Below are 27,368 nucleotides of genomic sequence, written 5' to 3'. Positions count from 1 at the left end.
GGGGACATATCTTATTTGTTTTTTACATTACAAATTCACTAGAGGGGTCCGTGAAAAATTTCTGGTCCATGAGCTCAGCCGTAGGATGTAGGGAGGTCGTGATCGCTACATTCCTGCCTGATCTTGAGCAACTCCAGTGTGACAATGATTGGAAATCACAGGCCTATAACAATCAATGCAATTTTATGCCCGAATATGTTTCACCGCACGTACATGTTTCAGAATGTAAGATAAATGCACACCTAAGTTAAAAAAATTATAGTCTAAATTATAATCAACAAAATAACACAAACTAAGAGCATACAGTTATTTTATTACATTTTCCTCACACCGGTCAATGAGGAAAAAAAAAAGATTTATAAAAAGAAAATATTTTCAAGAAAAACATTATGCGATATCAATCGTAAAAGACGAAAGAAAAAAAAACTGCACCACACATAATCATAGGAGGATGTAGTCAATGAGCAGCAGCAGATGAAAGACATTATAGCACAAAGTCCTGGTGTCAGGCATCCTTGAGATCGTCCGGAAGCGGCATCTTCGGATGCTTATTTTCAAAATGTTGTTTATGGGTCTTTGGATCTGGCATCTGAGCCTGATGAGCACAAAGGAAGAATAAAATTTAGTCTTTAATGGTAAATGTATACTAGTATATAACAGCCCTATCCTTCCAATCATGACTGTTCTTAAATTTCAAAAGATCTTGCTTCACTAGGTCATTTATGCAACTGCTGAAAAGATCTAATCAGTGGATTAAAAGACAAAAATCACGATAAAAAGGCCTGTGCCCTCTTATACTCAAGCTGACCAGAAAGCTTTTGTGACGTTTCATGTAAAATCAATGAATAGACTGAGAAAATACACTTTTTTGTTAACCCTAAACCAAAGTTGGGTCATTTCAAGAGCTCATCTTTTCTGCCTGTATCTGTGAGAACAAAATGAGCTGACCTCATTGCTGTACACAAGTGGGGGTGTTTGGGGTTCTAAACCACCCCTCAAGCCAAGATTATGCCATTTTGCAGGATAAAGGTAACCCCCAGAAGGAAAAAAATATTGAAAATCCCCCCCCCCCCATCCTCGAGAAAATTCTGTGTATGCTTATGAGTGACCTGAATGTGTTGTGTACATAACATGAGAGATCTTGACGATTATGTTCATCTCAGCATTTCGTGAGTTTTTTTTAAGTGTTAATAATCTTAGGTGTTTCATGCAACATATGTATACATTTTCCAGAATAAGCCTGAGTGGCACACACACAAGATTCTCATCTACAGCTGTGAAGATTGCAGTCAGGTTCCAGGTTTGAACTTGGGGGAAAAATTTACATAACAAGATATTTCCTCCTAACGAACTTAAGGTGATCATCGATAGGTCGTGTCTTCCAATTCCAACTCGTCAATGGCAGTAAATTGTAACAGTGATACAGCCAGAGTTGGTGTGCTGCGAAGCAGTAGCTGCCAGAATTACTAATATTTTTTTTTATGGAAATCTTGCTTTAACTAGCAAATGTGACTCTGAATCATTCATTATTCTTGTCGCACCACTGACATTTTTTTTTTTCACACAAGATCTAATTAGACAAAGACCTACAATTCATTGGTAATTCTGGACAGCAGCATTTGATATTCTGCCTTCTTTTATATTTACCGAGAGGTGGGTGAGCTAACCCCTCGGTGTGGAACTCCCTTAGTTAGCAATCTTTTTCTATGGTCTTGTTTCCACAATTTCTGTTGTAACCGTGTCAGGAAAGTTCTTACAAGAACAAAGAAGGTATCAAACTCGAGATGCCTCTAAACATCCTTTGGAACTTTAGGTGAGTTTGTTATTGACCTATAGGTCTGAATCATCTTCGTTAGTCAAGGTACCCCTGCAAGTACTGCTCTATCTAATTTTTATTTTACGTGCATGGACCCATTTCTTCAAAGCAAAGATTGGCATTATGCCATATCTACTATTAATGAAATTTAAGATTCTCCATTAAATAGAAACATTTTTATCCTTCACAGTTGTAAAGAAAGAACAGTGACTGCAAGTGTATTCTGGCAATCTTAAGCATGTGCAGTTTCGAAAAATTCGAGCTGTAATGGTATGGACCTGCGAGGAGTGGAGAGGTACCACCCCATTCAAAAATGAGTGCTTTTATATTTATAAATTGGACATTTTCCATTAATAAATTCACCTGCTATTCCAAATCGCATCATTTGAGGCCAATCTGAAGATATCAAACGGAAGTTGCATCGTTGGCAGGAGGCGCCCGCCTCATCATTGTTATTTATGTTAAACCATACAGCGTGGTGGTGACGAAGGAGCTTCAAAGGATATGTTAATGAGATGCAATCAGCAGTGATTAATCATTATGTCAGTAGCCAAAAGCATGGAGACTAAACTTGACTAACATTGCAAACATGAGTTAGGGCTTTCTGAGCTGCAGTAGTCAGTTGCATGTAAGGTGACACCAAGATTATCTGAAGGTATTCACGATTCATCCAGTATTGTTCTTCTACATTCATCAATAGACTATGCCTGGGGAGTCTAAAGCCTCCAACCATGGGCTAACTCTGTAGTCGTCAACCTTTCTTGATGGCTTTTCTTGATCGTAAGGTTACAGGACACAAAAGATTGGCTGATCATCTACTAGATCATGGTCTACTGGCTCTAGGATGTACCGATCTTCAGGACTTGACATGATTATGCAATTCAATGACTTGCAATCATTGACATTAAACTTCAATCAAAATTTGTTAAAATTTTGTCAATTACAATCAATATGTTTGAGTTCATAGTCTCTGAATTGAGATTGCTTCGTAGCACTCATTTAGATCCCGGTTGTGACAAGTGGATCATCCCAGAGTATCAAATCGCAAGGCATCTCTCGGCACTGTCATCCCTGCAAGCAATTGTATTTTCTTTTCTATTTTTAGCAAGTAAAATTTCAATGTCTCTAAATGCTTTGGAAAATTATGCAGAGTTTTTGAACTTTAATTGATGAAAAACTTGAATATTGAGAATACAAAAAATATTGACTATCAATCTAAATTCATTACAAGATAGAAACTTTTTTTTCCTTTTCAAAAAAGAAGCTAAACAGACTAACCTTGCAAACTGTGCAAACATGAGTTAGGGCTTTCTGAGCCGCAGCCTTCTGATCATGCCCTTGCGCCCTCTTTGCATCCTGCTGTCGTTTCGCAGCCTTCTGCTGAGACTGGATCTTCTGCTGCCCTCTAGCCATCAAGATGACCCTAATATTACAGAAATTGAGAAGAGGCAATTAAAAACAATGTAGATATTTTTTTATTGATAAAAGTAAAACAACACAACGGGATATTTCCCCTTTACAAAAACATGACATCATGCTGATCAGCACCAAGTTGCCAATCATTACCACTGTCAAATCAAATCATGTCAACAAAGCCGAACATCCCACTATCGGAACAGAAACAGGACTACTTCAACAAACACTAACTTTGGCTATATCGCTATATTACAATTTACTGAACAATGAGTTGGGTTGAAAATGGAGGTGCTCTAGCTATATGTGGTTGCCTCAAGCTTATTAGGGAAAATATTTTGTTATCCATATTCTTCCCTAGGTTCGAACATGGAACCTGGCGGCAACCTTCATGATAGTAGACCAGCATCTTCAGGCGCCTGTCCAGCCTAAATTGGGTCCTTTTCTGGACCCTTCACACAATTTCAGATCTGAAAAACAAACCCTCCACAAAATATAAATTAAGGAAATCATACATTTGGCATTTCATTTGTTTGCGATAAATTAACTAAATTGTTTTGCTTCCCAGGAAATTAACCTTAATATAAAATTAATAACCCTTGCGAACAAAAATAACGAAAAATTTCACAAAAACAGGACCCTACAAAGAAAGTCTGGACAGAACCTTGATCTTACCACCACGTCACTCAGGCATCCAAAATTAATTCCCACTGTCACTGGTTCGGTCGAACATGTGACTATTATTTCTCAATTCTAAAGCTGTCCTCTCAAATATCATAACTATCTCTTGTGAGACCACTCCCCCGAAGCACTTCAGGTCCATGGGTTACAACGGCACTGGCATACTCAATAGAGCAGGACCCCTAGGCTAGTATATCTGGCGGGTCCCACGGGTTTAAAGTGTGAAAAACAAGAAAATTATAATAATTGTCACGGGCAACTAATTTGAACCACCTTTGAAGGGTAGGGGCTATGGTACAGGTTCTCTAGCATGGCTTAGTTAACCGCTTATATCCCTCTTTGGGACAGAGTGGGAGCAATGTTCTCGTTTGGTGCAGTGCCATCTTAAGGCACGGCCCGGAGGCCTCACAAAAATGGGATCTAGTTGAGATTTCCGAAATTTGCCTATTAGGGCCTCAGAAACATCATTTGGCCCGGGGGGTGGGAAAGGCATGATGCTCTTAAGACGGCCCTGGTATAGGGGAGTCACTAAGAATTTCGAACCAACGCAGTCAGTGAAGCTCACATGGTCTAGAGAGAATTTCTCATTTCCAAAAAATAATTACCCAATAAACAATTGGACTCTGAATCGCAAATAGCACCTATCTAATTGTTGGTAATGATAAAGAAGCTTAAAAAAAAACACTGGTATCAATTTTAACAAGGTCGCTAAAATTAAATAACGCGAAACGTGGAAAATAACGCAATATTTACTCACGGACTGGACTGTGAGGCTCGATACACCAGGTGCTGCTTAAACGACGAGTGAGGGGAAATAGAAAAACGTCAATCGCGACGGGAATCGACGGAGAAAGAAAGAGAAAAAAACAAGGCCAAATAACTTTTTAAGCAGGAAGTCACGGCAGTTACCTAAAAACTGGTACACGAGTTTTTTGGAGGACGAAAACAATAACCGGAAGAGGGGCAGAGTTGTTTTCTTTCTTTCGACTGACTTGTCTTTGCCATATGTGAAAATTCTAGAAAAATTAAATTGGGATCACATTCTTTTGCAAAAAGAAAATAAACACAAAGTGTTGTTTTTTTCACAAGATTGTTCATTTCTGTGCATATCTGCCTGATTTTTTTTCTTTATAATTGAAAGTAAATGAATTTTATATATTTTCAAGATATTGCATCATCTTACATGTACTCCTTGGTGGTTACAGCCGTCCTAGTTAACTTGAATCGCCAGTTATCCGGTTCGTACCTAGTGAGTATGTAGAGTGTTATATTTCTCATGTTTTTTTTAGAATCTTTATTCCTCCAATAAATGCTAAAAATTAAAATTTCCTCTCTCAAAAATACTGGAAAAAGTTCTTTACTATTCAGATAAATGGAGGTGTACTATGTTCTCCTTAAAAGAAATCGGTACCGGCTTTCATTATATTTTTTCTCCACGTAGGTTTTCCTATTGTTTCAATTGCTGAAGCCTGCTCCCCCTCAAGGGTAGGGCTCCAGTTTAAATTCCCAATATACCGTATACCACGATTTGGTGACTTTTTTATCGCCAATTCCGCTTTGGCAGTAGGGCTACTGCCGAAATACCCAAAAACGATTTAAAACAAGTGGAAATGAAAAAAAATATGTACATTAAATATATTAATAATAATAATTGTTATTTAATCAATAAAAATCAATAGACACCTGTAGGCCATACTTGTACGTCACTTCGTGCTGATAAGGAGGGCCTTGCCACAAATGCTATGGTGAGGTGCCATTCAAGTATTATGTAAGCAGATTTTTGGTCATTTTTGACCCCCCCCCCCCCCGTCAGCAAAATTTCGTCAGCAGCATGGAATATTTCATATCTTCAAAAAGGGTGGTTGATGACGTAAGCAACCTTCAAACCACCCCTCTCCCCTCGTCATCGAAGTCAGCAAATCCACTGACGTAATACTTGAATGCCCCCTAAGGCGCTACACAGGCCCATCTTCATACAGAAGTCGTTACAGCCCTTCAAGTTGTATCTGGTGCAGATATATTATCGGCCATAACGTCAAAAATAAAACAGGAAATAGCAGGAAAAACGGCGCAGAAAAGCAAAACCAGCTTTGAGCAAAATGAAATGCCAACAATAATCTGGAAAAGAAAATCGGATGCAGTGGCACCATCCATGTTTGAATTATGCATAAATTATGTTGGCAACATATCGCTTTTTTGGTGCATACGAAAATTTGGCAACAAAGCGATATACCATATACCGGGAATTGGCTGGAGAGGATTTGATTGGGAGGTTGCAGAGAAAAAGGTGCTCATATGGAAGTATTGCAAGACATTGCACATGTTTATTTAGTAAAATTTGTTTAAAATTTTTGCTTATCTTGCGAACCTAAGAATCACAAATCAAGTTTCTTGTACCTTGAAGTTTCACCAAAAATGTTTTTAAATTGTGTATTTTTGTTGTAGGTCCTTGGCATGGCTCTATCATAAGTGTTCTCACCGAAAGAAAAGGGAAATCATGAAAAGTTCCAGAGACTTGATCTTCATGAAGAAGAAGATATCATTGTGCAAGAAACTTCTGAATCATTTCAGGTGCTACTCCAAACGCAAATGGGATCAAGATCCAGAAGTAGTTAAAAACATGCCCGTTTTCGAGTACGCCACAGAAAAATCTAAAAGAACCCATAGAGTCTACTTGTGGGGGAACACAATGTACGGAGCACTGGGAAATTCCAGCTTCATCATGCCTACGGCACGGAAAACTGTTTTGAGGACAATGCACAGACCATGGAGGTTTCCCTTTTCATTAGACCATAAGGTAATGTGTACGAAAAATTGATCGCCAGAAAATTTACTGATAACAATTGACTGCCATGCAAATCACCGAAAAATAAAACTAACCACTAGGAAAATTCATTAACAAAAAATTAATAAAAGAGTTATGGGTGAGCGAGCAAGTGAGTGAGTCAAGGAGTTAATGAAAGAGCAAATGTGTGAGTGAGCTGTAGAGCAAGTCACTCACTCGATTATGTACCCCCACTCTGAAACTCAATTGCTTACATAATTGGTCTTTTATATTTTGCCCCACTCACTTGTTCACTCATACAGTCATTGACTTGATCATTCACCACTCATGCTGTGAAACACTCACTGAACTAGGGACTTTCTCTGCTGCCATCTATCAAATAAAAAAACACAGCTTTTATAATTCTTTAAAATTAGCCACTGGTTTTTAATTAATATGCTGCATAGAAAAAACAATATGATACTATTAAAAATTCTAGGAGCAATAATACGTATTAGTTAAATTATCAAGTTTGCCTCAAAATTTTAACAGTTGTTGTTTGTATATTGTAAAATAATATTAATAAAATCCACACAAAGTATGGCCATCCTTTGTTTCTTGTAATCTTAATCAAAACTTGGCTTGCAATTAAAAAGCTAAGGATTTTACTAAAACTATTTTAAAATACACAAACAACAACTGTTAAAATTCTGAGGTAAACTTAATAATTTAACAAATATTACTGCTCATAGAATATTTAGTAATAGCATACCACATTTTTTTCTCTATGAAACACAATAATTAAAAACTGACCAATTTTAATCGCAGAACAAAACAGTTATGTTTTTTATTTGATAGATGGCAGCAGAGGCTTTAGTTCAATGATGTTTTTTATAATGTGATATAAATACTGTACGACATTGTGTTATTTTCAGTGTAAGTATTCAAAAAATATGCCAACCAGAAAGTTGGCATATTTTTTGCTGATAGAATTCTACGCTCTTCCATTTATTGGTTATGAGCAAAAGTAAGTGAGAAAGGCATTTTTTTTTTCATGGTGAGTAATAAATTTTTAGTCTGAGAATGCTTTCGTGAACACATGTTTTTGCTACACAGAAAAGAATTCCCTATATTGTATGAGGTCGCATGTTATTTTGTTCACTTTGAACAAAATTTGCTACTTTCATAGCAAACACAACTGCGTAAATGGCAGAGTATTAGATGTTTTAAACACTTCTGTGAAACATAATTTATGCCCATTCGATTATGAAGACTTTGACATGACATATATGTAGCATGTTAATACAATTCTTGAACCAGAGTTAGTGTGTTTCAAACAATTTCTTTGTATTAAATATTTTCTGAAATGCTATGAAAAAAAATGTGAGAAATATAAATTTTTGATGCTTGGAAAAAACCCATTATTTTCAGGACATATTTTACTGCTGTTTTTTCCAGCAATGCCAAAAATTCACGTACTCAGAAATTTATTAATTTTTTATAGTAAACTTTGTATTAAAAACTATCTTATTTGTATTTAGGGAAATAATCAAACCCACAATACAGAAATGAAGGGATAAATTTTTACGTTTTTTTCACCTGTGGCAAAAATTCACCAACCTTGGTTATACAGACTTCAAACAAATTTTTGAATATTTATCAAAAAAAAAGTGTGTCCCTTCTGTCATCTCAACAGCATCGTAGCCCCAGAGCAAAATGGAAGAGGGCTTAGGCACCACCACCTCTTAATTTACATATTTATTGTCATAATTTTTCTTTCTTTCAAACGGAGCCCAACTCTAGTCTATCGCCATGGAAAATTTACTACCGACCGAGTTGTGCCAAAAGTGTAAGTGCATGTACCTCTGAGTGTGTATATAGTGTTTTGTGTGAATTTTTTTTGTGCTGCCATTTATATTCAAATTGTGAGTAAAGTGTAGTGATTGAATATTTGTGCCGTTGTAGGCCTGTTGCTCTTTGTGGTGAAGCTTTTTAACTGGAGGATTGGCTCGCATTTACACCCCAGAGTTGAGAACCACAGAAAACCAACTTCAGCTGGTGACGGGGGAGTTTGAACCCAGGTCCTCGTGATGCAAGTCAGTCACTAAAAAGAATACCTTGTCATAAATCATTGCACCAAATCTTGCCTTGGAAGTTTCTATCAAAATGAGATCCCCCCGTGCCGTGCCTGAGTAGGACTCATGTGTTAATAAGATGGCCCTGGGTGTTCTGTAAAATACATGTGAATTCTGCAGTCACTTCTAGTGCATAAAAAATTTCCAAAAAACTTTTACTTTTCCCGAAAAAAAAACCCACTTATAATTTACTAATAAAACAGAAGATTGAGAAATGCTGCTCTATATCAACCATTTCACCCAACTTTCGATTGAGCATTAGCTAATTTATTTTTCTTCCTTGCAGGTTCATGATATTGCCTGTGGTTATGGTTTCACAGTCATCGCTGCGACTAACGATAAAACGTCCTACAGTGTATTTGGTACTGGATTAAATACAGATTTCCAGATAGGCTATCATGAAGCTCGTAAAGGTAGAAGAAAAATTTACTTTTCATCTTTTTTTTTTTTTTTGTGTAATATTTCAAACCTTGTGGCGCATTTGAATTATTTTTTTAATACAATAGAGAGTTTGAACTATTTTTTAATATAGTAACAGGGTTGAATTACAACTTTTGTATGAAAAATTCCAGTAGTACAGTGCATTTAATGTGATCAGATCAGGGCTCTGAGTTTCTGATAACAATAACCAATCGAGATAACTATAACGGGAAAAAATTTCGGTAGTAAATACGATGACTATATGTCTCTGTTGATAGAATGGGACGTATGAAAATTCAGTAACTAAGTTTTTCTTTCCCACGTAACTGTTCAGAATTTTTTTCCTTTTAAGCTGAAATCATTTTTTTTAATGATGAAGAGTTAGAATGGAGTTGTCTGATGTGTGTATCATGAATTACAATGATTTTTATAATGTATGGTAGGTTTCATAGACTTCCCATGGATGAGGTCAATGAAAGAAACTGAAGAAAGGTACTTTTCTTATATACCTCTTACGTGGCTTTACTATGGGAAAGAAATTTCAAAAGAAGCACTGCACGTACATGGATCATAGCAGCTATTACCGTCCAGTTAGGAAATTTTGAACTGAGTACAGATATTTTTGTCAACAATGGAGCCTTTTGATCTTGTGCATAGTTTTTCAGGCTTATGATGATAACTTATAGTGAAGAAATGAGTCTAAAATGACCTTAGCTTCAAAATAGGCAAGAAGAAAACTGTTGATGAAAAAAAATATTGATAGCATCAAAGCAAACCTAGATGCACATGACATGGCGATATATGTCCTCATTTCTTTCATGCAAAACTAGTTGCAAAATGTTCAATCTTGCCACCTCTCATTCCACTGCCAGGATGCTAGTGGACACTGGGGGGATTGGGAAAACCTGTTTTAGAGGGCAGCAAAGCTGTTTTTGCACCAGTTCACAAAATACTTAGGCCCATCTCTGAAAGTAGCGGTTTTTTTTTTTTTTTCAAAATGGGAGAAAAACAGTTCCCCACTTCTTTTAGTACATTTATAAACTGTATTCACAATTATTATTTTTGACTCTTGAATCACCCAACATTTGTCTACGTGAGGACAGGTAAACATCAGTAATAGAGTAATAGATGCTTGATGTTTTGAAGCTGTAAAAACAATTAACAGATTTGTTTTTCTCCACATCAAGGCTAAGAAATCTACTCGGTACTGATGAATAAATATTTAGTTTGTGCTTTTTGTCTCAAATGCAGGGCGTCCATTGGAAATAGTAGCAGAACCTGTGCCGATAGTTTTACCTCTGATGAATCTCAGTGCCAAAGCTGTGCACGTGGCTTGTGGAAGAGCTCATACAATTATCGTGACAGACAAAGAAGGAAGTCAGTGTTGTTTTAGTTTTTTTTCTGAACTGTCTTTTAGAATATATATGATCGCAAAATTATAACTATTACACCTATTTCCTCATGTCTGTCATATTCCTTTCTAGTCTTCAGTTTAGGCAATAACGCCTACGGCCAATGTGGAGTTTACCACCCTGACATTGGAGAGAATTGCAGAACAAGTAAAATTAATAAGATTGAAGATTTCAATGAGAATATAGAAAAGGTCAGTGAGAGGCAAATCTGTATACATAGTGTTTACAAAAATAAATGGAAACGTTTCTAAGGAAACAATAAACTTTTTTTTTTGTCATCAAAGAGTGTATGTTGTGGAAATGCCTAGGGTAGGCTCGAACTTACCCGCTGCTCGGTACAAAGCCTCATGTGTGGCCCTTAAGGATGACCGACTGGGCTTTGGTCCAGATAACCTTATGATAAATTTTTTTTTTTTTATACAAAGCAACACATCATTGTTTACCAAACTAAATTTCTGTGACCACACGTCCGACTTTTAAAGAAACTGTCCCACATTTTGGTTCATTCTTGATTACATCAGATAAATTGATACACATTATAGCTCTTATTAGTGAGTCATTATTCTCATGCCCTCTCACAACCTACAGTGGATCCCCCTAGGCTGGGACCTTTGGCAGACCCCCCCCCCCCCCTCCGCAGTGAATTTATAGCATGAAAAAATAAAAAGACTAGAATAGTTCCTGGACTGGAGTCCTGTCAGCCCCACTCTTCTGGGGGAGGGGGGCGGCATGTTCATATCGTACACTTACCCTGTAAAGAGGAAGTACAACGGGGTGATTCTTATTAAGAAATTAATTTCAAATTCGTTGCTGGTGCCCCAGAGGTGGACAAGTAAGAAGCCAAAGTTTTACTTTGCCTTTGTTTGACCGTTCCAAAGAAGTTACTTGGGGCGGGGGGAATGCACACCTGGCCACTGTGAGAGAGTGCATTCTTGTTTCTGGTATTATGGTCCCAGGCCCTGTCTGTTCCCCGAAGTTCTCTTAACATTTTCATCAAAATATGGTTTTTTGAGCACTCGTGAAAAGTACTAACTTCTAACATAATCAAGTAGCAAACCAACAATAGTGTAGGAAATGTTTGGACAGTGAAACTTGTATGAAACGGAATCTCAAGAGACTGAAGTAATTGTTCATTTTAGACAAGTTCCCATTCTATACAGGTGCACATCAACAAACTTATCACTGATGGAGCTATCTTTTAATATCTCGTAGTGCCCATCTTAAATGGGTTTCGCTGTATATATTCGCAAAAATCTTATATTAGCCATGCATGTATCAAGCGAGTTCACAGTATCTTTTTATTTTATTCAGCAATTGAAGATTCTAAAATTCTTGTTCAGGTTGTTTGCGGTCAAGATCATACAATGTTTTTGACCAGTTCCGGTGAAGTGTACAGTTGTGGGTGGGGAGCTGATGGCCAAACTGGTAAGTTTCTCTCTGCACAAAATTATCCATCAGAAATTTACCTTACATTTCAGATGTTCAACTTCAAATCCAGGGTCAAAGCGTGCCTTCTTAGGGTTCCGGGGTAACTTTTTCTTGGGAGGCCCTTAAAATTATTATTATGCTAAATAAGTGTAAATTTTTTGTGTGGCCCTGAGGCAGCGTTCCGGTTGCCCCAGCCTAGTTACTGGCCTGTTCAAATTCTTATGAAGTTCAATTCTTTGTGTATACTCGGATAAAGTAGGCAAACATATGAATGCAAATCGTCCAATGAATATTTTCAAATATGTTCATTGAATATTACAAAAGAATTGATTCTAAAAGAATTATAAAAAGGAAAATCACAAAGAACTTCATAAAAATAATCACGAAACATTCTTTGATTTATTGTTCATTTTGTGGCGCCACTGTTGCTTGGCTTTTTGTGTCCAAAAATGTAATTTGACTATGCCCTACCATCTTAACAATATTCTGAATGACAATAAAGACAACCATGACTTAGCGAGGATTCGAAGTGAAACCAGTGCACTAAACTACTTGCATTATATATATATATATCCTTTGGGTTCATAAACACCATCTCAAAAATCAAATTATGTCCTGCAGAACGCTGTTATGCATCTATTACATAGAATGAAATAGCTGCCGAACATGTGGAAATTAAACCTTATAAGCCGCATTATGTGTTGCGATAAATAATGATGCCCCCCTACTTTCTCCAAAGAACTATTTTTTGCTAATTTAATTTGTTGTATGCGATTTCTTACAGGTTTGGGTCATTATAAATGTCAGAAATCTCCAGCAAAGGTTAAAGGCGATATCGAAGGAGAAAAAATAGTTCAGCTTTCCTGCGCAGCTGATTGTGTTCTTGCGCTGTCAGGTGGGGAATATTCCTTCATTTCAGTGTTAACATACCATTATGTATGTAAATGCTATTGCCTTTAATGAAAGAACTTTATCAATTTTGAGTTAATATTGTCTCTGCCAATGCTACTGAATACCAATGAGGTGCCCTCCTTGTTGAAGTTTTTTTGGCGCAGTTTGCTGTGATTGACTGGATCTTGATGATTCCGGAGTTGGCAGAGAGTGAGTCGAAGGTAGTAGTCACTATCAGCATAACAGATAGTAGGCATTATCAGCATTCAAGATCCAGCCGTTCACAGAAAACTGCAGCGAGCTGAGTGGAAAAAGTGCAGCAAGGAAATCACCTTGTGGATATTCTACAATAACATTCACCTATGAAGATGCTGGCCACAGCTACGGATGAAGTGAGTGTGAGTACCTAAATCGATGAGTTTGATAATTGATGAGTGTGTGTACCTAACAGTCTGAGTGCATATATAGTGTTGTCTGATTTTTCAGTGCTGATATTTATATTTCAGAAGTAAAGTGAGTGAAGTGTAATGATTGAATATTTGTACCATTGTAAGCCTGTTACTGTCTGTGCGAGATTTTTTAACGGGCAGATCGGCTTGCATTTATGCCTCAAAGTTGAGAACTACAGAAAACCAACTTCAGCCAACCACCACCACTGTGGCAACGGTGGGGTTTGAACCCGGGTGCAGTCCATCAGTCACCATGACCACACGACAACCACAACGGCATACAATATATGCTTTTTCAATCATGGAAAACTGTCTAATGTGGAAACAGAAAGCATATTTAGTCTATTTGTAGATGAAAGAACCTGCTAAAACAAAGAATTTCGGGTCAAGTGCAAATATTTGTCCTTTGGATGGGAGGAAGTGGTACCGATCTCTCTTTTGTTGAACTCTTTTACTTCTTGGAAAAACGATGAACACCTATTACCTATCTGAACTGGTTCTGGAAGTAAGGGCTTGGGTGGAAGCGGATTTACTATTCAGACTTTAGTAAAGCCTTTTTAGCATTTCATTTTTGATAGAGATGGGGACTTTTGTTAGAAAACACTATTTATTGGAAAAAGTTTGATAATTTTGGAAGAGTAGTACGTGAGGGAGACTGAATTATTCTTCATAATTTAGCGATACCGTGTTTTGGCTACTGCAGAGATTTTCCATTCAGTGTAGAGATTGCCACCAGCCACAGAAAATGTGTATTGAATTTGAACATAAAAATGAAGTTCGTAGAGGTTTAAAAAAAGCAAAATTTATATATATAAGTGAGTTGCAGAATCTTTTACAAACATTATTGGTAGTTGATTTTATCGTCACTATTTTTAACCCTTTGAACGGCAATCGCGAGATATCTGTTCAAACTCAATCTGCTTTATTTCCGTCGCCCCGAAATATCTCGGGTTCTGAAAATGCATTGAAATTGTTTTTGCACAGTTAAACACGTATTCCACCCCCTCCAATCGATGAGCTGCCAGTGGGTAGAGTCAGCTTTTGTTCAAGGTTAGATAAGAGGAGCGGGAAAAATAAAGACTGTGTTTTCCTCCCTTTTTTTCAACTCAGTAAAGAAATATACACTACTCAGTGTAAATAATAAAGACTTTTTAAACAAAAAAGTATATTTCTCTTCCAAGAGTTTACATACCGTATATATATATAGTGAGGGAAATAAAATGCAATGAGTGAAGTCTATTTTCTTGTTGGGGGGAAATTAGTTATCAGCTCGCAGTCTGGAAAAAAAACTCTTATGAAAAATAGGTGGCAGTTTGCGAAAAGTTTTGCAAATTTCCAATGTGGCAGTTATAATGTGGATCAGGAAAATTTTAAAAACTGCTTAAAGGTACACAATTTTTAAATTTTTTATTTTAAATATCAAAAAATTATCATTGACAAAAGTAAGTCTTCATTCTAGTGCTATTCAGGAGAATGTTTTATATTGAAGTTTAACTATTAGCACATTTTAAATATGGAATTTCAAATGTATAGAGTAATTTCAAACAGCAAACTTGACAAAAAATTCAATATAATAATATGCATGTCTCTGTTTAACACTCCCGTTGGTTTATAGACATTAGGGTGATGTTCTCAAAATTTGTTTCGCAAAACGATAGAAATAAATCACTTCATATAGTTTTATGTGCACTTTTATAAAACGGAAACCTGTCTGGAACAGAAAATAATTTCAGTCTCTTGACCCTCCCTTTTACACAGGTTTCACTGTAGTTAAGTAGTTGTAAAATCTATGGTTCTCTTGTAATTTGTGTATTCATACCATTCCAGAAAAAGGTGAAGTTTTTGGATGGGGAAATTCTGAATACGGCCAGCTGAAATCAGCTACGGACCAACAGCAAGTGAGTGTATCATAATAGTGAAAATTAAAAGAATAATTGTGTTATTTTTGTGATAAGTAATTTTCATACAACATTTGACTTTGTCCTCTAACCGTGCCCCCCCCCCCTCCCCCTCCAACAATCAAAAATTTATTTTTTTAATGCAAAAAAATTTTTTTTTTTTAAATTTGAAATTTCAGAAGAAAATACCTTTACATGTTATTACAATCGATTTCTGTTAATTTCAATGCTATTTGAAAGGTAAGACCTCAAAAAATTTCTCTTTGAGAAATTCATTGCGATCCACCCTTTAAGCCATATCTGGTAAACCCTTGGCCCGCAGACCAAATGTGACCCTGAAGGTTATCTGATATGGCTTGCTCCCTCAAACCTAATTTTGTGAAAATGAACTAAGCAGCACATTTACAATTCGCTTAAATGAGACATGGCACAATTCCAGAGCAATTAAGGAGCCGTAGTACATTTCAGATCACTGAAGTGGGCCTCAAAGATCATTTTCATACTTAAGTAACCCGCAACACAGAAATTATCCTTGGCACATTTAGAGATCCCTTGAGTGACATGTGGCACAGTTTTAGAACACTTAAACGGCCCCCAGTGCGGTTCTACATCACTCAAGTTACCTGCGGAACATTTTCCAGATTACTTAAGTGATCCATGGCATAATTACGGATCACTTGAGTGATGTGTGGCACAGTTCCAGAGTACTTAAGCGGCGCGGACACATTTCTTGAGCACTTGAAGGATCCTTGAAACATTTAGAGATCACTGAAGTGGCTCTGTAGGGGACTTATCAATAGGTAGAATGTTAGTTCAGGTGCCCAATAACTATCGAAAGGTTTCGTTTTTGGCGCACCGAATAAGATGCCATTAACAATATTTCATATCTTCATAACGGGTGGTTGATGACATAAGCATCATCCAAAGCCCCCTCCCCATCAAAAGTCAGCAAACCCCCAAAAGTCGGAAACCCCTTCCCTCATCAATGCTGACGTAATACTTGAATGACCCCTTAATTATTATCAGGTTCATGATGCTTAATTGATTCATTAAAAAATGGGTGTTGACTTGGTGAAAGTCTGAAACGAAAATGTTAATAAACATATTTTTGGCTTTTATCAACTCACGTTGGTAAAACCTAGATTTTATCAATTTCTTCGAGCTTTTGCCATAACATATACAGGGTGATTCAAAACTTAACATGTTCTTTTAGAAGAGGTAGAAAACACAAAAACAAAACAGAATCACGTTAGCCCTGTTTACATGTGCAATATTGCAGTAGCGTTGGGAGTTCTAGTACCCGCTTGACGACTTCTTTCCTTTGTATGGAAAAAAAATGGAGTGCAGTCATTGGTGAAAATTCTTGAAGTGGGTTTTAAACCCGCTTTTTCTACTTCCCATGTAAACGGGGCTATAGGAATGTTTGATAGGAAACCCCAACCTGATCAGCTGGAGGATAAACGAAGACACAGAAATGCCAAGCCAATAATGGGTGGAAAAACTTTTTATTTATTACTCGATATTGTTCCTGTGTCTGTTCAGTGTGCAATGTGGTTCCAGCATGATGGGGGCTCCAGCTCATTTTTTATGTGTCATAAGTGATTACTTGAACAGTACACCTGGGCCTCGATGGATTGGGCATGGTGGACCCATCTCATGGCCACCACGATTGCCCGATTTATCTAGTCTGGATTTCTTGTTGGGGACCCTAAAAGCCATGGTCTACGCGATGCCTGTTGACTTTGACCTCATCACAAGAATCTCCGTCACAGCTGCAAAATGGCAGGTGTTTTTGAAAGGGTTTGACAATCAATGCATCGCCATTGTGAAGCGTGCATACTTGTGGATGGCAAGAAAATTTGAATACTTGTTGTGAAACTTAACGTGTGCATGCACTGTCTTCGTGTAAAGCATAGCTAAATAAAGAGTTTTTTCACCCATTATTGCCTTATTTCTGGATCTTCATTTATCCTCCTGCTGATCGGGTTGGGGTTTCTGGTCATACATTCCTATGTGATTCTGCTTTGTTTTCTACCTCCCCTAAAAGTTTGTACGTTGAGTTTTTAATCACCCTGTATATTATATAGATCTCAGTGGTTCCTAAATACTTTTAGTCATGGGCCACATTCCCAGAAATCTTGGCATCTGCCACAGACCCCCATTTATAGTAGAAGAAATTACAGCTATCCGAGAATGTTCTTGAACATATGGAGGCTATTATCCAGCCAGATTGATAAAAATCATGATTTTTAAAAATTTAAATTAGTTTTTTTTTCATTTTCACCTTAAAATAATGACTTACACAGAATATAATTTTTATTTTGTTAACAGTTAGTGGTTTAAATATTGTGTCTTTAAAAATGTGACTGTTGAAAAATGTTAAATTCTAAAGATAAGTACAGTTTTTAAGTATAGAAATCAGACCAACTCTTATAATTTTTTGGATAACATTGAGAATGTTTAAAACCAAGTTGAAATTTGTACTTGATACAAATTTTTTGATACTTGATTCACAAGCACATAGTCACATTATGCAACTAGTATTCATTAATTTAAATATTCTGGAGAGAAATCCTTATTAAATAATAACCTTATTAAAAGAACCATAAACTTTTCTTTGAAAAAAAACCACCTTGAATAAATAAAAGTGTGTTACCTTATAATTTAATGTATTATACCATTTCTCAAACCACCAATTCATCCAATCACAATGGGCAAATGGTGTTGTGAATGCTTTTTCACTTCATGGTCAACCCTGCAAAGTTTTTGATGACAAAAAAAACCTCTTGATCTCCCTCCTCTTTTTGTTTTCTCTTCACCCTTTGCAGGGTAGACAATTTTCCAAAACCCATAGAAAACAATGTAAACAGGTGGTCTTACTATGGGGACACCGTGCCAGAAAGGGTTAAGACACGTAGAATCTCTGAATTAAAGTTTACTTTTGGTTACAACAAACTCTGAGGCGGTTGAAAGAATAAAATAAAGGGGGAATAGCTGAAGAGAAACTTAATTTTGCAAAATGGAGTTAATAGAAATGAGAGTTCATAAAATAGAGAAGATTTTAACATTGTTTTGAACAGCATGCCATAAAGATAGAGGACCAGTTCGTAAAAAAGATGTTCGTAAATTTGACATTCATAAAATCTAACATTGACTGTATATATATATATATATTTTTTTTCATTTAGCATAAATTTCTTTAGTTCTACAATTGAGTCATGGATTCCCAGTAAATAGACTGTGGACCCCCTTGGGGTGGAGGCACCCCATTTAGGAACAGCTTATGTAGATTATCCATGTATCGTGTTTACTGAAAATACATTTTCACATGTAATTGGAATGAACTTTATGGAAAGTAAAATAAGTTTTTAAAATTTACATATTTATTCAACTGCATTTAAATTGCAACTAACCACTTTGTCTCATTTAAAAATTGCATAAACTTTTCTTCACTTCAGATAAATATTCCAACGAGACTGAAACTGAAAGGCATAACTAACGTCAAGGGAGTTGCATCTGGAGGAACGATGTGTGCTGTGATATCGGGTAATTATAAACCAGTATTTAACATTTCTAATCTAAAAGTTACCCAATACTCCTGATTTGTGATTTGATTATGCAGGCTTCAGATGATCTTCATGAAAAGAAAACCGTAGAGAGGGGAATGTGGTTGTTCTCAGTCACTCCACAACACATCAAGAAAAGAGACTTTCTTGATATTATTGTGAACTCAAAGAAAAATTTACTGATCTCTGCCGGTAATACAAATCCTGGTCGTCTTACAATCTAGGGAAGTGCACTGACCTACTACTTAACCACACATGCAGCTTGTATACATTCCCCTGTAGGGATTTTCTAACGAATTGGTATGCGCTGGAACTTGAGGTGTGTGTGTATATGCATGGTCTCCTGTAAAATTTACGATTTGATACTTACTGCGTTTACCATTTCTGATCTTCAATTCACAAAGAGTGCACTGACCATTGCATGCACCACAGAGACACAAGTTTTTTCCCTTATAGCATACACAGTACCGTGATGCGCTGAGTAGAGAACACTGCACTTTTGTGGTAACCAGCAAACTTCTCTTTCAGAGTACGTCTTTCTCCGCTTAATGTGTTATAGGCTTAGAAAAGAATCATCGCTCTATTGTCACCACGTAGGGGCCTATTGCGGAAGTTATGTAAGGTTGTAGTGCCTCTATTCAGCACATTAATGTCTCCGTAATACATTGATTAGTCATGAGCATTTCTCAAGTGGGGGGGGGGGAGAAGAGGACAAAATTGATAACACTAAACACTTGGCTCAAGGATATGCTAGTATGGTTGGTGCACCTGCCCATATTGCAAGAGGACACGCAGCAAACCAGCAAACTTTTCTCTCAGAGTTTGTCTCTGCATTAATATCAAGTTGTTTTCCCTGAAGTAAAAATTGAGCAATAATTTTCATTGCTTTTATTCATGATTTCCGCATGGTGATATCCTGATGGCTCTGTATTGTAAAAATTCTGGGTTGGTTTTTCAAAGCGTTATTTGAGGAACTTAACATCACTACACAATCCTAACTGGCTTACTCAACATGACAAAAGCAAATAGACATATATGGCACTATTCAATACATATGACAAAATTATAAAAAAATGTATAACATAGTGCCATCTATTGGGCATAATTTACACCAACAGATACTCAACTATAGGAGTTATTGGCTTTCCAACTATGAACCATGGATGCTGAACAGGCTTCACTTTAAAAAAAAAGTCTCTTCACCACTACCAATTGGAAGGCTGCACTTACTGAATACATAACATGCATAGTCTATTGGGCTGCAAGGTTTTTAAATTAAATGTCTGATGTGGCGGGGCACTTTGTACTACATCTTTGTTAGAATGAACCTATCGTAGCATGACTAGTGCAAACTAGACAGGCGTAGTAGAAGGTGTTTGTGGAGAAATCATGAGAAAATGGTACAAATTCTGAGAGAGATTTCACTTTTGGCATGTCATAATTTAGAAACAAGCCTAGCTTCAGAGTAGATGCTGCACTATGCTTTATTCAAAGACTAACAATGTTGAAGTTGAGTCGGTGGATTACTGTATCACAGATATTATGAAGTAATAAAATATTTTGTTAATTTAAAAACTTTTTTTTCCTTTTTCTATTGCTAGAGCAAGGATCTGTCTATGTATGGGGTTACGGTATCCTCGGACAAGGCCCAAATGTAACCTCCCACACTCAACCCTCTCTACTTCCAGAACCTTTGTTTGGCTACAGCGAGTTCAGTACAGATGTAACAGTAGAACAGATTGCTTGTGGGCTCAGCCATTTTGCCGCCATAACGAGTAAGTCCAAAACATGCATTTGAAATGGTTTCAATGATGTTGCTATTATGCTTCTCACAAAGTAATATCGCTATGCACTAATTCCCATTTTCTTCAACAGACAAAGGTCACCTATATATGTGGGGTAAAAATACACACAGGTGCTTAGGACTAGGTCGAGAAGATAACCAATATTTCCCTTATAAAGTAAGTTTTTGTTTCACTTCTTTGGTCAAGTAATTATATGCAACACATTTTTTTTTTTTTTCAGAGCAAAGCAAACTAATGGAGATTTAATTGAGTACAAACAACAAATTTATACGTTGATTCTTGTGAGGGGGCACACACAGCCCTCGTCTGTAATCAAGCTATAGTTTAATAGGTTTTCATTCCAGAAGGGTGGTGTGTTAGATCGAAATGTTTAGCAGTTGTAGCTGAAAAGTGAGATGCATAGAAATATGAGCAACAAGTTTATTTTGTCATTCACCTTCTAAATCATTGATCGTAGCTGGCAACCTTGGAAAGCGAGAATAAAGGAGATTTCGAATTTGGTACAAAAGTCATGCTGAACATTAACTATTTCATGGTAACTTAAAATATAAGGACATACAAAACCCATTCAAATGTGTGAGAGTTCTCTCAAGAAGAGGACTCAAACCCAACTACAGTTAACTTTTCATTTTACTAACTGGTCTTCTGTCCCGAACAGCATGCCATAGAGCTAATGTTAAAATTTGTTCTATTTTATGTGTGTGCGTGTGCAAACTCATTTCTATCAACTCTCTACAAACTTTGTTTTTCTCCCACTATTTTTTATTATTTTTCAGTTATTTTATTCTCCCAGTTGCCTCTGAGTTTGTTGTAATAAAAAGTAAACATGAATTCGCATGGTCTACATGTCTTAAGGGCCCTACACACGCTCAGTTATACCTGCGCAGTTATGCCTGTACAGGCCAACTGTGCAGGCATAACTGAGCGTGTGTAAGGGCTGTCAGTTGACCTGAAGGGAATGCTTTTTCGATTCTGTATAACTGTACAGTTATGCCTGCGCAGGTATAACTGAGCATGTGTATGGGCCATCAGGTATAACTGCGCAGTTATTTTTTCCCGCTTTCTTATATTCGCCCTTCTTTCTTCCCTCTTCTTTTTCGCGAAAAGAAAATACTATCATACGATGCTGAAGGAGCATGTATCCGCTATCTATATATTCAGAGGAGAAACGATGCTTGTTTTCGAAGATACAGTCGACGCTCGTTATGACAACTTCACGTTATAGCGATCATTCATGTTATAGCGACAAAGACTGGTAGGGTAAGTCCCAAATGTTTTACGTTTTACTTATATAACGACCGTCCCAATCAGGCCCGACCACACCCCCAAGTTTCCCCCTCGCTACGACCTTGCTCCAAATATAACGTCAATTCTCCACAGGATGAAGGTGTCGTTATATGGAGCGTCGATTGTAATACCAAAATTTATCTTTTATTGCCTATATTGTCATAATCACTGTAGATATGGATAGTATTCTTGATAAGCATGAATAGGCAGTAGTGCCTTTTACTAAAGTCATGAAAATCGGTCATTATGAGAGGTTTTAGTAACATCAAAATTTTGAAGGAAAAAAAATTCATTATTGCACTTGTTGTGTAGATTCAACAAACATCTTCTGTTACAGCAGTCTTCCTCAAAGTGTACATCGCGGCTCTTGGGCGTCACCCCCCTGCCCCTCCCCACCCACATCCTGCCGCAGGGCCTAGAGGCTATTCTCTTTGCCGAGCCGCCACTATAGTGAATTTTTTAACTTGGGAAAAAAGAATGATTGGAATTGTCTCGGGCTCTGAAACCAGAATTCTCATCCCAATCCCGTCTTTGTGGGGGTTGGGGGAAAATGGCTCGAATAATGACAACTATTCATTAGTAAAACCAGCCCCCCGGGAATGCAGGACCCCAAATGGTGTGGAGATCTGTGACAGTAGGCTTTACCGATCAATTTACACTTACAATACATCTGGAATGTACAGCGCACATTCAAAGGGAGAAAAAAACACTTTAGCTCTGATGAAACAAGTACAAATTTGTGTGTGCAGTATTAGTTTTCTTTTCTTTTTTGCCCAAGGCCCATATTTACAAAGGCTTCCTTGGTAAAATGGTCTGAGTTTTCGAAAACTGATGTTTTCCTCTCGTCCCCCCATCACCCCCCTTGTGTCCATTCATAGCCTGAATAGTCCTACTTTGGGAAACACCGATTTTGACACTCCACCAGAGTTTAGTTCACAGTTCAGTTTTCACGTTTCGAGGTTTACAATAATGAGTGATCTTCGAAACGGGCAGCACGAATGTTTGGAAGAATTCATTGAAATGTATAGGAATAAGAAATGCTTGTGGCAGATGAAAACTAAAGATTACCATAACAAAATTAAGAAAGATGATAGTTATGAGAGATTGGTGTGGAAAATGAGAGAAATAGATCTTCTAGCGAACAGAGACAGTGTTGTTAAAAAAATAAACAGTTTGAGAAGCAATTTCCGAAAGGAATTCAAAAAAAAGAAGCTTTGAGTAGGTATCTTGATCCATTCTGAGAAAATTATGTCAATTTTTTGGTGCAAATCTCAATTCCTGTAATAATTTAACGTGCGAATATTGTTGCCTTTTTTTTAACCAATCTTTGCACTACGTTACCCGTTTTTTCGAGTTAATAACTTTCAGTGACATAACCAATCCAACTACACCCAAAGCATCATCTGTGGAAATCATACTAGAAAATTCCGAACTTTATAGACTATGAAAAAATCCGAACTGATCAAAAGACAGAGATCGAAGATTGAAAATATCCCCACAGATTGCCTAAAACCGGTTCCAGAAGCTTCGCCTGCACAGGTATAACTGAATGGTGTGGATGCATCGAACCGTTCAGTTATGACTGCGCAGGTATAACTGTGCAGGCATAACTGAACGTGTGTAGGCTCCTTAAGAGGAAGAGTTTTCACCAATTTGTCAACACCAACATATAGGTGTTTTGCGAAGTACCAGGAAGAAAGGTTTGATTGTTGGTGGGGGTGACCATGAATTGAAGATGCGTTGACTACGTGTAATTCTCTTTGTGCATATGATTGGATAAACTGGTGGTTTCAGAAATGGTATGATACATTAGGCTATCGATTGCCCATTTTTAAGTGGAGAGTCGATTCAGCTACATTTCAGCCAACTGCTGTTTGTCTACTTTCCTCTTAGCAATGTCAAGAAAACGAAAAAGATTGTGCTTGACAGTGGATGAAGAAAAAAAATATTTTGAAATTACTGAGTACGAACTCTTTCTTACAAAGACAGAAATTGCCAAAAATTAAGAAATACATTGAATCTTCTAATCAAAGATCAGCAAAAATATTTTTACAGTAAGTAGTTCCAGTGGTGTTCCACCATTCTGAAAATATTTCAGAGAAGCAAGATCTGCGTGAAATGTTATCCTATATCATTTCCACGGAATCTCATATTTACCGAAATGTATATTTACCGGTGAGGCAAACAAAAATACGTGATTTTTATGAAAATCATCAATAAAGGTGAATGACCAACTCAGTTTTTATTTCTTGCATTTTTTTCGTCTCTCCCATTTATGAACTAATTATCAAGTTCATACGGGTTCGTAAAAAAAGGGCGCCGAATGTACAGTCGAATCCTGTTTTAATAAATACCGTTATAGCAAAAATCTCTTTTTACCGAACACTTTTTTAATCCTCCAGATAAGGTTGCATAGGAACAATGCAAAAGCCTAGAATTCCTTTATAACGAAATTTCGTTATAATGAAGGGATTTCTCCAGTCTCTTGGAGTTCTTTATAATGGATTTGACTGTATTACCATGTTCCCTACATTAACTGACATGCCGGAAATACCCATATTTTCCAGTAGCAGGGAAATTCGAGTCACAGATTCTGGATAATTCTTCAATATTTAGATTCTGAGCATCAATTGAATCAGCTAATTTGAAACTTGCCTGTGCTCTACATCATAGGATCCTTAGTTTCATGAACACTAGTTAGTGCATTAAGATAGTTTGAGCTTTATATATATTTCTTTTGCTACCACAAATCGTAGGAAAAAAAATGGTTTAGAAAAAATATCTGATACTCGAAGCATATTTGTCTGCATAGATTAAACATGTCAAATGGAAATATAAGTTACTGAAAATTATTTTTGAAATCCGTGATCATATGTGTAAAAGTGGCTTAATAAGACTGAAAAATGAAAGAATTGCACTGCAAAGCATGCTGTAATACTGGAGTGCAGGCAGAATGTTTCTCTAATCTCTTAAGATGCAGGAAAATGTGCAAAATACAGTATCTGTATGATCGAGAATTAAAAATTATAGCGATAAAAATTAATGCTCTATTTTCATTATTGTTATCAATCTCCTCGACAAAACACGTTTGCTACAGTAAAAAACCATTATTTTATTCTGATTTGTTTATTTATTCAGTACTTAATATAAATTGATATTGTTCTTTTGAAATTTATTCTGTGATTTGTACTTAACCTCGCTTTTCCTGATGTGCCGTTAATGGACAAACTCTTACATCCAAAATGCTGGTGTCTTCCGTTTTCTGGCATGCTGACATTGGGGGGGGGGGGGGGGAGGAGAGAGGATTCTTTAACTCCTATCCCCTATGAAGGATTGATCTTTTCCCCCTCCTCTTTCATACAGTGCCTCCATGCAACGACATATGCACATCCATATGTTCCAATGAAATAGTAAATTTTTATAGTCTCAATGAATTGCTGCTGTGAAGTTAAGTAGTATACTTATAGGTGGGTAGTTCCACATAACCTAGCACCGTGACCAGAGGTTTATTGTACTATTATGTGGGCATAGTGCTGGCTCTCTCGTGCGGGTCCAGCCTCAAACCCCATATTTGGCACAGCAGTGATCTATTGACGTTGGTTTTCTGCGGTTTTGCAACTTCGAAGTACGAATGTAAGCCAATCTCCCATTTGAAAAGTCTCTCCGCAGCAAGCAGGGAGTCCTAACATCATTGTTAAAAAGATAGGGGTGAGGGCAATCACAGCTCCCGTTCAATAATTTTTTAAATATTGTGTGACAGAGGGGTGGACATTCACTTTACCATTTACTCATCATATTCTCAGTGTCCCCCCCCCCCCCATTCGAGGAGGCTGGATCTGCTTATGACTTATATAACATGAAAATTCAAGCATTTACCATCTTCACTTAAAAATATAGACAACACATGGCAGCACCAGCAATAACGTGAACCGAGCACAATTATGACATCATAAATATGTTAGGGGCTGGGTTAGAAAAGATCTCGGCAATGGATAAATCCAGTGGGAGAGTTCTGGCATTCATTCAGGGGCCACACATGCTTAAAACACACATTTTGCCATGTACAACTTTGTTAGAAATTCTGCAGTGGAATGTGTATGAGGTGCATGTAAGTATGTGAATGTAAGTATTAGTTGTCTTTATGTATCAGTTTTTTACATTATAATTTTTTAATGGAGCAAACTGACTTCAGTTGTAATTGTATTCAGTATATAAAATTTTGTCATTAATATATTCTGAGTAATCTAATTAAAATTTTGTTATATTTTGTACACGTACAAGATTTTTTCCCCCTTGAAATAAAAATGACTATGGTGTTAAAGATTTCTTATACTTTTTTTTTTTAGGTAACTGTTCCTGCCAAAGTATACAGAGTGATTTGTGGTGTTGATCACACTGCGGTTTTATGTCGTGCATTCGCATAAATTATTTGTGAATAAATTCATTTTTGAAAGCATAAAAAAAATTTTCCTTTCACTTAACAGGGTGTTTGTAATTAAACTGACAACAATCTAACAACTGGAACTGCATCAAACTTGGTAAAAGGAGGGCTAATAATGACATGGGAAAAAAGATTCTGCTGGAAAAAATTTGTTCCAACTGTCGCCAATAGGGGGAACCAAAGAACGGTAAATTAATAAGACAAAACTCTAAAAACCAAACTTCATTTATCATGTTTGCTTTCCTAGCAAGGACAACCACCCACCTTCAAATTAATCACCTCATAGATCACATGGGCGAGGTGACGTGTATATACACTATCTACCAATAAGTATTTGGACACCTGTGATAGAAAAGAAAAACTAACTTTATTCAAAATCAATAGTTGGTAGAGCCTCCACGAGAGGCAGTTACAGCGTGAACCCTCCGGGGCATACTTTCCACAAGTCCTTGTGTGACGGCTAGTGGTATTTTCTTCCACTCGGCTTGGAGAAGACATGTCAGTTCTTTCACCAATTTTGGAAGGGTAGGGCACCCCCTAATTTGGCGATCCAACTCGTCCCAGAGGTTCTCGATAGGGTTCAGGTCTGGGCTCTGGGCAGGCCAGTCCATCCGATGAACCCCATTGGCACCATACCAAGCCTTGGTTAACCTTGCAGTATGACAGCTGGCATTGTCTTCCTGGAAGTAACAGGGGTCCACCCCGTAAAACTGCCACAACGTAGGAAGCACATTGTCATCCAAAATAGTGTAGTAGGCATCGGCGTTGAGCTTACCATGAATGGGGACCAAGGGTCCCAGTCCATACCAGGAGAAACACCCCCAGACCATAATTCCACCTCCGCCGAACTTGACTGTTGGCACAATGCATTCTGGCTGGAGACGTTCTCCAGGCAGACGCCAGAACCCTGCCATCCGAACGGTAGAGGGTGAACCTTGATTCGTCGCTCCAAAGAACCTGTT

General features: G+C 37.2%; 2 protein-coding genes across 4 annotated transcripts; one reads left to right on the top strand and one right to left on the bottom strand.

The window, feature by feature from the left end:
• Positions 1-293: 293 nt before the first annotated feature.
• Positions 294-4,860, bottom strand: LOC149084369 (transcriptional regulator ZNF706-like). The gene is made up of 3 exons (XM_089234757.1): positions 4,668-4,860; positions 3,095-3,239; positions 294-595 (listed from the first exon to the last, which is right to left on the bottom strand). Exons 2-3 carry the CDS (start codon positions 3,227-3,229, stop codon positions 506-508), a joined length of 225 nt encoding a protein of 74 aa, XP_089090883.1. The 5' UTR covers positions 3,230-3,239; positions 4,668-4,860; the 3' UTR covers positions 294-505.
• A 222-nt stretch (positions 4,861-5,082) lies between these two features.
• LOC149084368 (RCC1-like G exchanging factor-like protein) lies at positions 5,083-26,423 on the top strand. 3 transcript variants are annotated; one of them, XM_089234756.1, is made up of 12 exons: positions 5,083-5,159; positions 6,356-6,707; positions 9,096-9,222; positions 10,481-10,606; positions 10,714-10,832; positions 11,982-12,066; positions 12,854-12,964; positions 15,237-15,307; positions 18,766-18,853; positions 20,475-20,648; positions 20,749-20,834; positions 26,312-26,423. In XM_089234756.1, the coding sequence occupies exons 2-12, from the start codon at positions 6,408-6,410 to the stop codon at positions 26,387-26,389; spliced, it is 1,365 nt and encodes a 454-aa protein (XP_089090882.1). In that variant the 5' UTR covers positions 5,083-5,159; positions 6,356-6,407; the 3' UTR covers positions 26,390-26,423. The 3 variants fall into 3 exon arrangements, with proteins under 3 accessions (XP_089090882.1, XP_089090881.1, XP_089090880.1); XM_089234755.1 differs by having other exon boundaries at positions 5,118-5,163; XM_089234754.1 differs by having other exon boundaries at positions 5,156-5,317.
• The last annotated feature ends 945 nt before the right edge of the window (positions 26,424-27,368 follow it).

Source organism: Pholcus phalangioides, unplaced genomic scaffold (genome assembly GCF_987345545.1).
Source record: "Pholcus phalangioides strain wild (caught in Gottingen) unplaced genomic scaffold, Ppha-v1.0 ptg000008l_1, whole genome shotgun sequence".
Classification (NCBI taxonomy): domain Eukaryota; kingdom Metazoa; phylum Arthropoda; class Arachnida; order Araneae; family Pholcidae; genus Pholcus; species Pholcus phalangioides.
This window is presented reverse-complemented; position numbering and strand designations above follow the sequence as displayed.